Source organism: Mustela erminea, chromosome 17 (assembly GCF_009829155.1).
Source record: "Mustela erminea isolate mMusErm1 chromosome 17, mMusErm1.Pri, whole genome shotgun sequence".
Classification (NCBI taxonomy): Eukaryota; Metazoa; Chordata; class Mammalia; order Carnivora; family Mustelidae; genus Mustela; species Mustela erminea.
This window is the reverse complement of record NC_045630.1, coordinates 42,231,186-42,244,573: the sequence shown is the minus strand read 5'-3', so window position 1 is coordinate 42,244,573 and position 13,388 is coordinate 42,231,186. Positions and strand designations below refer to the sequence as shown.

The window sequence follows — 13,388 nt, the reverse complement described above, 5'->3', positions numbered from 1 at the left end:
ATCTAGGAGACTCTCCCTGTCTCCCGCCTCTCGAGACCACGATCGTCCCCTGCGTCCAAGGCCTGAAGGAGATGTGGTTCCAATAAGTGGCCACGAGGCTCAGGCTGTTGGGTAAGCAAACCCCCCGTCGGTACCAGCCTTCCCGACCCGGTGCCCAGCGCCTGCAGAGCGTGACCAAGCCCCCGCCGTGGCCCCGCCCCCCGGAGCCCTGCCCCCCCGCCCCCCCCCCCCGAGCCCGGCCGGGGCGGGTGCGCCGCACGGAGGGGAGGGCCGGCCGGGGCAGGAATGCGCGGCGGGCGGGCGGAGGACGCAGGAGGCGAACGGCGGAACATGTAAGGGCACATCCCTCGAGCAGCCGCCCAGCGCGCAGGCAGAGCCCAGCGGAGCGAGCGGGCGAGCGCAGAGCCAGTGCGCAGCGGGGCTTTCGGGCCGGAAAGCAGCGGGCGGCACCGGGCAGTGACGAGCCGGGGCAGCTCGAACGGCGTGGAAGAGCGGCGGAGGGCCGGAGCGGGGGCTGCGGGCGCCGAGCAGGCGGCGGTGGCTGGAGGACTGAGCGGCGGGCGCACGGCTCAGTAGGGGCGCAGGTGGCAGGGAGAGCGGCCAGCCGGCCCCGGGCGCCAGAATCCGGCGCGGCCCAGCCGGAAAGGGCGCCGCGCCCACCGCAGCCTACAGCCTGCCCGGGACCTCGGGGCGCCCATGACGGCGGCGGCGACGGTGCTCAAGGAGGGCGTGCTGGAGAAGCGCAGCGGCGGGCTGCTGCAGCTGTGGAAGCGGAAGCGCTGTGTGCTCACCGAGCGGGGGCTGCAGCTCTTCGAGGCCAAGGGCACCGGCGGCCGGCCCAAGGAGCTCAGCTTCGCCCGCATCAAGGCCGTGGAATGCGTGGAGAGCACCGGGCGCCACATCTACTTCACGCTGGTGACCGAGGGCGGCGGCGAGATCGACTTCCGCTGCCCCCTCGAGGATCCTGGCTGGAACGCCCAGATCACCCTGGGCCTGGTCAAGTTCAAGAACCAGCAGGCCATCCAGACAGTGCGGGCCAGGCAGAGCCTCGGGGCCGGGACCCTTGTGTCCTAAACCCCCCCAGCTTACCATCTCACCTTTACACTGCGCACCCTCCCCACCACGTGGTGCCCAGAGGTCAAGTCAGGTAAGCCCTTTGGGGACTGAACCCTCTTTCTCTCTAGTCTCCCTTCTCTTTCCCCTACAAAGAAGATGAGGGGCCACTAGCAGCATTCCACTTCAAAGCTGAAACCCTAGGGCCAACAAGGAGTAGGAGCTTTTGAGTCTGAGCAAGGGGGACCAAGAGCTGGACATTCCCCTTGGGCCCCAGGGAGGGAGGTCCTATGTGACCCAGGTGGCAGAGCGGAAGGTAGGAGAGATGGGCCTCCCTACAGGTTGCTTCTGCCCCGGCTCAGGCGGAGGGAGGCTGGGCTCAATATTCCCTTGAGGCTTTCCAGCAGGGGCCCGGGGCCTTGGCTTTCCAGGAGCTCGGTAGAGGCAGGGGTGGGATGAACTGAAGTTTGCCCCCTCCTTATGCTAGGATCAACAGTCTACGTAGGAGAGTTTGAGCATGGAATTGGGGCAGAACCATGACCTCCTTCAGTTAGCAGAGTCATTACCGGTTGGGCACAGAACCCAGCTCTTGAGGTGGGGCCTCAGGGGGAGGGTCTGACAAGGCTGGGCCGGGTCTCCACTACCTATTCTTGACAGTGGCTCTTGGGTCCTGGGGCTGAGCTGCTGGCAGACCAGAGATGTTGGAGAGTGGGCGGGCCAGGCCAGAGGCCAGGCCACCAATGCCAAGGGGGAGTGGGCCTGTCCACCTGTCCCTGAATGCCAGCCAATGCCCAGGAGGGCCAGAGGAGGAGAAGCTGAAGAAGGGGGTGGGCAGCTGGGGCAGGGTGTGTGGACGGGTGCAGGATGGAGTCATGATTTGTTATTTGTGATGTCTTAATCCTTCTTGAGCAGTGGGGCAGGGGGTGAGGGGCAGATCTGTGGTCAGGAAGGCCCAGGGGAGGACCAGGAATAGAACCTAGAAGCTCTGGCTCCCAGCCCTGTGCCCTCTTCCCCAGATGCCACTCCCTCCCCGTGGGAACTAGGAGCAAGGCCGGGGAGGGTTTATACCACTCAGGTTTTCATATTTTCCGGTGGAAACCCATACCCGCCCCCTTGACCCTCCCTACCACCTCCCACACTACCTCACCTTCCAGCCCTCCAGCTTCTCCGCCTTAACAAAATAGAGTCCCAGGGCGCCTGGGAGCCCCAGCTGTGCCACCTACCCCTTTGACCCTCCTGCTGACTGTAGTGAGGGTTAGCTGAGAGGTTGGGCTGAAGGCAGACGTGCTGTATTGAGAACTGAGCCCTGTGGATCCCTCCGGCCTTGGGGGGGCTGGGAGGAAGCTGGTTCCTCTGTGGATCACAGTGTGTGGCGCACATGCTATTTCCTCTGCCTTTCCCCTGCTGTGGAGAAGGTTGGAAATCTCTGATGTAAAACAGCTCATGGTGGGTACTTACTATCCCAGGGTCTGCCCCTGCCCTAACTGCTGTTCTCTCTTGACAGCTTTCCTGCCCCTTTTGTCTCATGGGGCATGACTATGTTCCCTGTGTCGAGGCAGAAGCCGTGGTTGTGCGGAGGAGGCGTTGGACCTGAAGGAATGGACGGGGCCCGGGGAGGAGGGCAGAAGGCCACGTGGGGCTGAGGATGAAGATTCAGCCCCTGGACAGTTGCAGACTTTCGGGACATTCCCAGCTCAGGGCCTTGTAGCCACAGGCCTGACTTGTGTCTCATGATGGAGAGCTGGCATCCAAGCGTCCTCTCCCCAGTGGCCCTGTCATTCGTTCTGCAGACTGCTGTTGGTCCCCAGCTTGGTGCCATGCCTAGAAGAGGATGTTTCCCCATGGGGTGCCCAGCCAGCACCTCAGGACTCGGGAGGCCAGCCTGGTACCCAGAGGGGGATCCCCCCGGCATCGCCTCTGGACTCACCTTGGTGGGGGGGGAGCTGATGGGCCCCGAGGCCCACACGTGGGGGCCTCCTGCTGCTTAGGTCCTTCTGGGACCCCCACCCATCCAGGCCTTCTCTTTGCACACTTCTTCCCCCACCTCCTGCCCATCTTCCCCCCACTGTGGTGCTCGGCCTGGAGGTGGTGGGGGTGGGGTGGGGGTTTGACCATTATCATTTCATGCCTATCCCAAAATGAAGATGCCCCACGGAGGGCAGTGAACACACTGTTTGCCGAGTGGAATTCTTTGCCCACAAAGATGCGGTGCTTGGAAGCTCCCTCTCCCACCCCTGCTTTTCAGTTCCACAGCCCATTCTGAAATCTCCAGCCTGCGGAGGGGGAGACATGGCAACCCCAGGAGGCATGACCTCAGTGGTCCCAGAAACGAGGGACTGTTAAGGACTGAGGGATGTTCTACTGGCCAACTCGGTTTCTGTTGATTCTTCTCCGGAAGGCCATGCCCCCCGCCCCCGCCATCCTGAGAGCTGGCTCAATGTTCTGGGCAGAGCTTGTCTCCCTGTCCTGGACGTACTCAGGCTTTTATACATTCGTACACTTGTGCAGTAAGTCCTTCTCATGGCGTGGTTTAGGAGGAATAATTTCAGCACAGGAGAACTTGAAGTGCAGAGACATAGCTGCCTGGGCTATACAGTAACTATTAATCAGGGAACCCTCAAGATCTTTCCATGTTGTGGCCAGCAGTTTAGGCTGCCCTCCCTTCCTCTGTGGTCCACCGCATCTGGCCTTCCCTGGGGCAAAGCAGTGGCCTACTCCAGAGTCTGCAGAAGGAACAAGGACACCCCATGGCCCCCTTCAGCAATCTGAAATCTCTTTAATAACCTCTGTGCTTCCAACCTGCCTTGTTCCCCCATCAAATTTCTCCTGTTTCCCACCAAAACCTCCTCGTCCCGTGTCTCAGGACCTCAGAGTCCCCACGAGCTTCTTTCTCATCTGCTACATGAGTGACATCTCACAACTGAAAGAGAATTTACAAATTACAAAGGAGTTTTTAACAGAGATCTCCGTTATTACTTCATTAGGCTTTATACCCGTGTCATGAATAGCTTAGCAGCTATTATCAGCGTGGCAAGGAAGCATCATATTCCATGCCAACCCTGATCAGGGCTCCCCTAGCATGCTGTGATCGTTTGGTGATGTCTGCCCTGGGCTGGGGAGCATGCCTAGGCTTATATGGGGGGGGGGGTGAGAAGATGGTGTCTGCCAGCCTTCCTTGATGGAGCCAGGGAATGGGAAAAGGTTATGGGAATGGGAAGGGGTTAGTTTCTCCATCGAATAAGATGACCTCTAAAATACAATCCTTGCTCTTGCAATCAAGCTCAAAGGTGGCCAATGGTGGGGATTCTGACACGAAGGAAGAAAAGAGGCCTCCAGGCCTTCAGAAGCGGGAGAGTGGGAGCAGATGGGAGTGGGATGCAAGGCAACTCAAAGTTGTACTAAATGCTGCTTACAGGCCAGGCACTGTGCTTGGCGCCGGTGAGGCCAGGATGAGGAACCCACAATCTGACCCTTGCCCCGAAGAGCCCAGAGTCTATTGCGGAGATAAAACGCCAGCTGGTGCCTGGAGGGCTGGCGGGAGCAGCAGGGGAACGCCGGGCTCTGCCTCCTGTGCCCTGTACGGTGGCGGCCTCAGTGGAGTTTCTAGGATCATTGGCTTGGCTGCAAGGGGCAGTGGGGGTGTGGCCAGCATGAGCTGTCAAGGGCAGGGGGCACGCGGGGTGGAGGAGGAGGCCGACTTACCGTTCTGGCGCTCCCTGCTTTTCTGGAACATAGCCTTGTCAGTTCCAATGATACTTCGGTTCCTTCCCAAACCCAGTTTCGGTTTCTCCCCTTGCTAGGAGAGTCCCAGCCCCTCTGCAGGATGTGCTGCAGTTAGAACCCTTCACGCAGACCCTAGAATGTAGCAGGCCCTTAGTATACATTAATAGAGATGGTGGTTGTTGCCATGGAGAGGAGCTCTGCCTCCTATTTGTAAGAGTCCCGTAGCTTCCGGAAGCCTCCAAGAACTCACAGCACAGAGATGGGGGGCTCACATGATGAATTCAGGTTTGTTTGTTTGTTTTTTAAAGATCTGTGATCTCTAGGGAGTCGTGTCTCTGATGGGGAGGGAGACACCCTGCTTCCTGAATTCAGGGGTGTCTGCACTGCTCTGGCAACTCTGAATTCTAAAAATGGAGCATAGGCTTCACCCTAGGAATGCTTGGCTGGACCACAGAATAGGGTCAAGGCCTTTTTGGGGGCACAAACAGGCTCTGACAGTGCCAGCAGACATGCACGAAATGGAAAAACTGCCCAACTGGGCCTGAGGACTCCGTAAGGCCAGGGAGGGGCTGCTGCCTTCTCTCCCCCTGCCCTGGCAGCCCCGGCCTCACCCCCGCCTGCTGTGTGAGTCATGGATGGGAAAATGAGAAAGGGCAAGTCCCAGCCCAGCAGCCGGGCGGCTTCTGAGGCCAGGGGCGGGGAGACAGGGGAGAAGGGATGGGCTTGCTCAGGTCAGGGTGAGCCGAGGCTGGGGCTGAGGCTTTGGCAAGAGTGAGCCTGTTGCAAGGACAGGAAGGAAGGCCAGCACGAGGAGCCAGACTTGGAATCCACAGGCAGGCAGTGCTGCGGGATGGAGTGGGGGTAGATCTACAAGGGCCTTATGGCGTGCAACTCTGAGATCTGGCCTTTCCCAGAAGCTGGGGATGCATAGGTGCCGTGGGCAGGTTTCCTGCCAGGCCCAGAGCCCGAGGGCCCTGGTAAGGCTGTGCTCTGCTGTGCGCCAAGCTGCTGCGAGGCTGCACGGGGAGCCCCGTCTTGGCCTCCTCCAGTCTCTGCTCCATTCTGGGGGCCACAGCCCCGCAGCGTGTTCTGTCCAGGATGCAACCCATGCTCCTGCTTACAACCTTCGGGGGCTTCTCCACGGCCATGGAGAAGTCCAGGTTCCTGGGACGTGCCCTCACCACAATCAGGGCTCTTTCTCGCACCCGCCACACAGTCCGCACACCCAGGGCCCCATTCCTGCACTGCCAGGCTTTTGCATCCCCTCTTCCTAAACTTCTTGCATTGCTGGCTCACCACCTTGGAGGAGCCTCCCAGCTCTGCCTCCAGTCCGGGCTGAGCAACTGCTCTCTCCTCTGCGTGGCTCAGACTCTTCCATTAGTCACCCTGAGTGGCAGTTGGCTTTCTTGTCTGCCTGTCGGCTAGACTGTCAGCACCTGTCATCTGTATATTCCTGCTCCGTCAAAGTATGTGGTTCACAGCAGGCTCTTAAGAATGGCAAAGGGCATGGGGCGCCTGGGTGGCTCAGTGGGTTAAGCCTCTGCCTTCAGCTTACGTCATGATCTTGGGGTCCTGGGATCGAGCCCTGCATCGGGCTCTCTGCTCAGTGGGGAGCCTGCTTCCCTTTCTCTCGCTGCCTACCTCTCTGCCTACTTGTGAGCTCTGTCAAATAAATAAATAAAATCTTAAAAAAAAAAAAAAGAATGGCAAAGGGCAGAACGTGCTTACTCTGTGCCAAGCATTGGTCCAAGAACTATTCAGTTATTGAATTGAGTAATGCTCCAGTAACTCTGTGAGGTCCCTGTTAATTATCTCTCTCTCTCTTTTTTAAAAGATTTTATTTATTTATTTGACAGAGAGAGATCACAAGTAGGCAGAGAGGCAGGCAGAGAGAGAGAGGAGGAAGCAGGCTCCCTGCTGAGCAGAGAGCCCGATGTGGGGCTCCATCCCAGGACCCTGAGATCATGACCTGAGCTGAAGGCAGAGGCTTAACCCACTGAGCCACCCAGGTGCCCCAAGTCCCTGTTAATTCTTATAACTCCCATGTTTTCTGTTAGGAAACTGAGGCCCAGAGAGGTGAAGTGATTTCTTCAGAATCACACAGCTGCTGTTAAGTGGTAGAGCCAGGATTCAGCCGGGTCAGTGGGGCTCTAGCACTGGCTCTTAACCCAACACCAGAGGATTAATTCTCACCGGACGAGTGAGGGAAGGAACGAAGGGATGAACCCACAGTTTCATGGGGAGAACGTTGCTCAGGCTGGGACAAAGGAGAGTTCAGCCCAGAGGAGTGGGGATCCCATCTGTGGGCTGGGGTGTGGAGGAGGCCTTGTGGAGGGGCTGACCACAGTTGGTCCTTGAAACAGTGGTGGGTCTCACTGCAGGAAAGGACACAGGGAGGTGTCCTGTGGGTTGGGAGGAGGTGTCCTGGGACCGGACTAGTCTGGAAGAACAGAGAGACCCGGAGTGGGAAGGTACAGAGAGAACGCTGAGCGAACAAATAGTTTTCCGGGCTGAGCGCCGGTTCTTCATTGGCCCAAAGTGCTGTTTGTCTCATGACTTGGTACAGGGCTACCCCATCCTGCATACCAGGCTGCAGAGACCGGGGTAGCCATCTCAGATGGTACCCTGTGTGGCAGCAGGCCTGGTCCCAGAGGCCCACGGGTAGGGCTCAAACCCAGTCAGGGCGACCAACCATCCCAGTTTGACTGGGACTCTCTTGAGTTTAAGCATGGAAAGCTACGTGCGCCAAAGAACCCTCAGTTCCTGGGCAACCTGAGACAGTGTGTCACCCGACACCCTGCCCCAGGGACGGGAAGAACTGCGGCTCCCAACTTTTAGCTCACCTGTCAGCTCTGCTCACAACTCTGCTCTCCAGTGGGGCCATGGAAGAGTCTGAGCTCAGAGCAGCCGTGTGATGGCCCGGGGGGGCATTAGCAGCCTGGACTCAGGCAGCAGAGGAGGTCTCTGCCATCCTTGGAGGGGACACCGGGCCCCTAGCTGCAAGGAGGAAGGAGAGCCAGGTGTCCTCGGGGGCTCTTCCATCAGCTCTGCTTCTACTGGACCCCCAACTGCAACTTCATTCAACTGAACTCAACCTGGCCCTTCGTTAAGCACCTGGTTTCTGCTGCACAGATACAGATACCTGTCCAGTCTCCCATGATCATCAAGACAGAGAGGGCAGCAAGGGAGGGGAGGGGACTGTTGTTGAGGACAGAGCCATGAGAAGTGGGCAGGGGATGCAGGTGGTCCTTGGGATGGAGGATAGAATTCTATCAGAGAGATAAGGGGAGGCAAGACCTTCCAGGGGTAGAAATGACCTGTGCACAGGTGCCAGGCTGGAGAATGCGGGGTGCCACAGGAAACACAATAGGTTTGCACAGAACCTGGATATCTGAGAATCAAGCACAGGTGAGGTGGGCCGACTGGGAGTCTCCTGAGTGGCGGGGGTGGGGGGCTCCAGGCTTCTTTCATTGGCAGCTGGAGCCTGTCACAAGGCTTCTGTTCTTTTTTTTTTTTCCCCTAAGATTTTATTTATTTATTTGAGAGAGAGAGAAAGAGAGAGTGAGCACGAGCAGAGGTGGAGGGGTGCACCACAGAGGGAGAGGCAGGCTCCCCGCTGATCAGGGAGCCCAACATCATGGGGCTCCACCAGGACCCTGGGATCATGACCTGAGCTGAAGGCAGAGGCTTTTTTTTTTTTTTTTTAAAGATTTTATTTATTTACTTGACAGAGAGATTGCAAGCAGGCAGAGAGGCAGGCAGAGAGAGAGGAAGGGAAGCGGGTTCCCTGCTGAGCAGAGAGCCCGATGCGGGACTCGATCCCAGGACCCTGAGATCATGACCTGAGCCGAAGGCAGCGGCTTAACCCACTGAGCCACCCAGGTGCCACAAGACTTCTGTTCTTAACACATACACACCCCTTTATTTTTATTTCAAAAATGTGTTCAGGGGCACCCGGGTGGCTCAGTGGGTTAAAGCCTCTCCCTTCTGCTCAGGTCATGGTCCCAGAGTCCTGGGATCAAGTCCTGCATCAGGCTCTCTGCTCAGCAGGGAGCCTGCTTCCCTTCCTCTCTCTCTGCCTGCCTCTCTGCCTACTTGTGATCTCTGCCTGTCAAATAAATAAACAAAATCTTTAAAAAAAAATGTGTTCAGTGAAGAAAAATGTGAAAGGACAGCTCGTTATGAAGAAGAAAACAAATATCACCTTTCAAGTTTCCATCTGGCAGAGATAATCTTTGTTAACATTTAGGTGTATTTCCTTCTACATTTATTTCTATGCAAATAGATATGTGATATATAATTATTACATATGATATGCTATGTGATTATTTTTCACACATGAGGTCATACTATGTGTGCTCCTTTATATCCTGATTTTTTTTTTAAGATTTTATTTATTTATTTCCCCCTCCCCCCCCACCCCTCCCTTTCTTTTCTTCCTCTCTCTCTTTCTTTCTTTCCTCTTATTATTTGAAGTCAAATTAGCTTCCTTAAAGTGAAATGCGTGGGTCTGCCCTGGAATGCAGGGGAGATGTAGTGAGCCCTGGGTTTGAGAATGGGTACTGGTGATGATGATCTTGGAGAAGGGAGACCCTGAGAGCAGGGAAATCAGTGAGGAAGGAATGAGGCCGAAGAGCCTCAGTGGGAATGGAAGGGAAAGGTGGGAGCCAATGAGGAGACAGTCAGTGGTTAGTAAATGCCCACCATGGGGCCGAAAATCAAGTCATCCACATGGATGCGTTCAGGTAGCAGTGAAACACTTCCGCTGTAATCACAGACATGAGTGTGAAGCCCTGCCGGGTCTCTCATTAGCAGTGTTATTTGGCACCCCGTTAACATGGGAAGGATAATAGCCTACTTCCTAGGATCATGGTGAGAATTAATTGAGGGAATGCCTGTAAAGTAGATAAGGCACATAGATAATGCACAGTAAGCGTTTGTAGCTACAGGAGTGTGATTACAGCAGTGTGATAATCCTCCCAGTGCCCTGGCTCTGCCTAATCCCCATTTAGAAAGCTGCCTTTAATTAACCACATCAACTGGCAATGCTTGCTGGTGCTTCTCCTGATACCAACCCCTAACCTTCACGGAGTCCCGGCCTCAACTGGGCTAGACTTACATCCCTTCAGGGCCCATCCCAGCCCGTGAAACTGACATTCAGAGACGTGAGAAGTCCGCGGGCACCGCGTGGACTCAGGCCTCCCAATTCCTGGACGACGAAGTTCTCGCGACATCCGGGAGCCTTCTGGTGTTGGGACTTCCTGGTTAGAAGTGAGGATGGAGGGAGCAGGCGATGGTCCAGCAAGATTCCTTTGTCGCCCAACGGTGCTGCGTTGTCATGATCTTCCCCAGCTCCGCTAACCGGGCTCCGCTCCAGGGCTCAGAGCCCTTTGCACACAGAAATGCCCCTTGCTCTGCCAGGAAGGAGAGGGTGAGTTGCACAATTTGTCTGAGTTCACAGAGCATGTCACAGACCACGCTGCGTGGAGAATACAGGCGTCTGGCCCAAGCCAGCCCCGGGGAGCCCTTGGCTGACTCCCTGTGGCCAGGGATTTGAGCCTCTGTGCTTACCAAGACAGCAGAGCTAAAGAGATGGCGCTCAGAAAGCAGCTCTAAAATGCCGACAGCATCTATTAATTATACTTGACTGGGGTGGTCGGGGCTGCAGTTCGAAGCTTTTGGCTCTTTGTGCCAAGAGAGATGTTAGACTCTGGACTAACCCCACTTCCAAAACACATACGCCCAACGGCCGTTTCTCACCATCTGGGTGGTCCATCCCGGGGGTCCAGCCCAAAACAGTTGATTTCTCCAGCAGGACAAAACATAACACTCCCGGGGCAAGGTCTCTGGAAGCCCTACTCCTCAGTGTCTTCACCTTCAATCCTGGAATGTTCACCATCATCCTCTGCATTTCTCTCCAGCGCTCTGGCTCTCCAGGAGCCTTCAAGTGTGATCTTGTATTATCACAAAAGGAAAAGCTCGGAATATTTCCTGATAGATAAGACGGTGAATCTAAGGCCCAGGGAAGGAAAGCATCCTCCGCAAGGTTATGCCAGGGTCGCTGAGCGAACACCCAGTCTGGAATTAGAGAGACAAATGTTCTAGGTGGTCCTTCTGTGGTAGGCTGTGGCATGCAGGCATCTGGGGCACTTAGCATTTTAGGGAGGTAACAGTCTCTCAGCTCATTCTCCTTGGGCTCTACTGGGTACCTGGGGGCTCCTCTCAGCTAGTCCGCAAGTCTACTTTGCTGTCAGCATCCACTGCTGGGCTGAGATACTGCCAATGTCAAAGGTAATGCTAAGGCCAGGGGTGTCCGGGAGCATGTAGGGGAACCTGAGTCCACCTTGCTTTGCCCAGTGTCTTCTGATTTCCCAGATCCACAATCACAAGGTCTATTGCACGGTCTGGTGAGAGGTCCTTGGATTCACCGACCTAGACAGGAAGGTGCAGGAGGGCAAGGCCCTATATTTCCTAACTGGGCTCCCTACCGGATCCTCAGGCCAGTGGCTGACCTATGGCAGGTGCTGGGTAAAGAGCATGGAAAGAGCAAACGGGAAGTTGTGTGTGAGTCGTTATGTATGTGTGCCTGCGTGTGTGTCTGTGTGTGCTGTGTTGGGGGCTATCTCCTGGCACGCTTCCAATAAATAGAGTCTGGAAGACATTAGGTGGCGTGTAGTCAGGAGAAATGCACTGAGTGGGCCTCTAGGCGGTTTTTGGAGGGAATGCTGATAGTCTGGGCCTAGGAGACAGCGCTCCGGGTCCCCATTCCGACTGGGCCGATACCTGGCCCTGGGATCTTGGGCAAGCGATGGGCCTTGTTTTCCTCACTTGTAGAATGAAGGAGTCGAAGTAAGTCAGTAGGTTCTAAATCCAGCAGATGGTTAGAATCCTCTGGGCGCCTGTTGAAGGCACAAAAGCCTGGCCCTACCTGCAGCTCACTGAATCTGATCCCCTAGACCTAGAGCCAGGATGCAGTATTTTCAGTCGACCCCTTACCCTACCCACAGTGATTCTGACGTCGCCAGGCCAAGGAAATGAAGCTCAATGACCTCTGACAGTCACCAAGAGCTCAGGGCGGGGGCGCCTGGGTGACTCAAAGGGTCTGCCTTCAGCTCAGGTCATGATCCCAGGGTCCTGGGATCGAGTCTCTCATAGGGCTCCTTGCTCAGCAGGAAGCCTGCATCTCCTTCTCCCTCTGCCACTCCCCCTACTTATGCTCTCCCTCCTCCCCTCTCTGACAAATAAATAAATAAAATCTTTAAAAAAGAGAAAAAGAGCTCAGGGTACAACTCAGGGCTGCCATCCTGGCTCCTGGGGTTTGATGTGGGGGAGCCTGGCAGAGGTTTATTGAGCAGAGCCTGCTGAATGGTGTTACACACACACACACACACACACAGGTCCTACAAGCTCATGTATATCCATCCACAAAGCCTCAGCTGCCACAGTCCTGGGAGTGCCATCTGGCCGCCAAGGGCCCTCTTGTTTTTCCATTTCTGTGTCTTCTTCATACCATAGTTTGTCTTTTGATTTTATTTTCCCCAATCCCACTGTTATCAGAACAGTCCCTGGAGAAGGGACCCCACATGGGGCAGCTGGCCTCTGGCCCCGTTCTTCCTGTCTGGCTCTCAGTGTTCATAAATGTTGAATGGAAACAATCATCTTCCGTCCATCCAGGAATAATACACCCTCAAACTGGTCAAGGTCAAGAAGACAAGGTCAGTGAGTGCATAGTGACACACAAGTACCTGGACAAGTAGTTCTTGTGGATTCCCTTAGGGGTGCTCGCCACGTGGCAGCCCTGCTCTGGTCTTTCCAAGAAAGCTCCGTGCTCTTCTAGAGCCTTTGTTCCTGCCTTGACCGATCTGGTCCCTGCTGTACCTTTGAGACCCAGTGTGGGAGCCCTGGTGGCAGGTGGACCCTAAAAGGGCCTCCTGTGGTCTCCCTCTCCTGGATGTATTGGTATAAACCCCTCCCCTTGAGAGCAGGTTGGCCTGGTGACTTGTCTCCTAGTGAATAGGATTAGACAGGGCGTCCCTTCTGTGATGAGGCGACCTAGGACTGTAACCTCCATCTCGTGCATTCTGACCCTCTCCCTTGCTCATTTGCTGAAACAAACTACCATGTGGGAGAGGCTCACGTGCTCAGAACTGACGGTGGCTTTTGGCCAATAACCCCAAAGAAATTGAACCCCACCAACAACCATGTGAGTTTGGAAGCAGGTCCTTCCCCAGCCAGGCCTGCCAAGGGGACCCGGCTCCTGGCTGATATCCCGATTTCTGCCTTGTAAAAGGCCTTGTACCAGAGGGCCCCGCCAGGCTTTTCCGGATTCCTGACCTGTAGATATTAAGAGATGAGAAATGTGTGTTGTTTTATGCCACTTAGTTTGTGCTAATTTGTTGCATAGCAATGTGTAAATAATACAGAAATTCTTAGGAAGATTTCCCATGATTCTCCTCATACCCCAGGCAGGGCCAGGTGCCCCTCCTCTGCTTACACTCACCAGTGCCCTGCACACACTATTACCGGCCTAACATTGGTTTACTTGTCTCCCTCTCTAGGTAGGGACCACCTGCTCTTTACCTTTTATCTCTGGGGCCTGGCCCTGTGCCTGG

At 55.7% G+C, this 13,388-nt stretch overlaps 1 protein-coding gene across 1 annotated transcript; it reads left to right on the top strand.

Annotated features, from left to right (window-relative positions):
* The first annotated feature begins 247 nt into the window (after positions 1 to 247).
* On the top strand, positions 248 to 3,224 carry PHLDA3 (pleckstrin homology like domain family A member 3). The gene is made up of 2 exons (XM_032318769.1): positions 248 to 1,147; positions 2,558 to 3,224. Exon 1 carries the CDS (start codon positions 697 to 699, stop codon positions 1,072 to 1,074), a length of 378 nt encoding a protein of 125 aa, XP_032174660.1. The 5' UTR covers positions 248 to 696; the 3' UTR covers positions 1,075 to 1,147; positions 2,558 to 3,224.
* Positions 3,225 to 13,388: the final 10,164 nt, after the last annotated feature.

Excerpts from the sequence above, each read along its gene's own strand:
- PHLDA3 (XM_032318769.1), top strand. The coding sequence starts at position 697 with ATGACGGCGGCGGCGACGGTGCTCAAGGAGGGCGTGCTGGAGAAGCGC.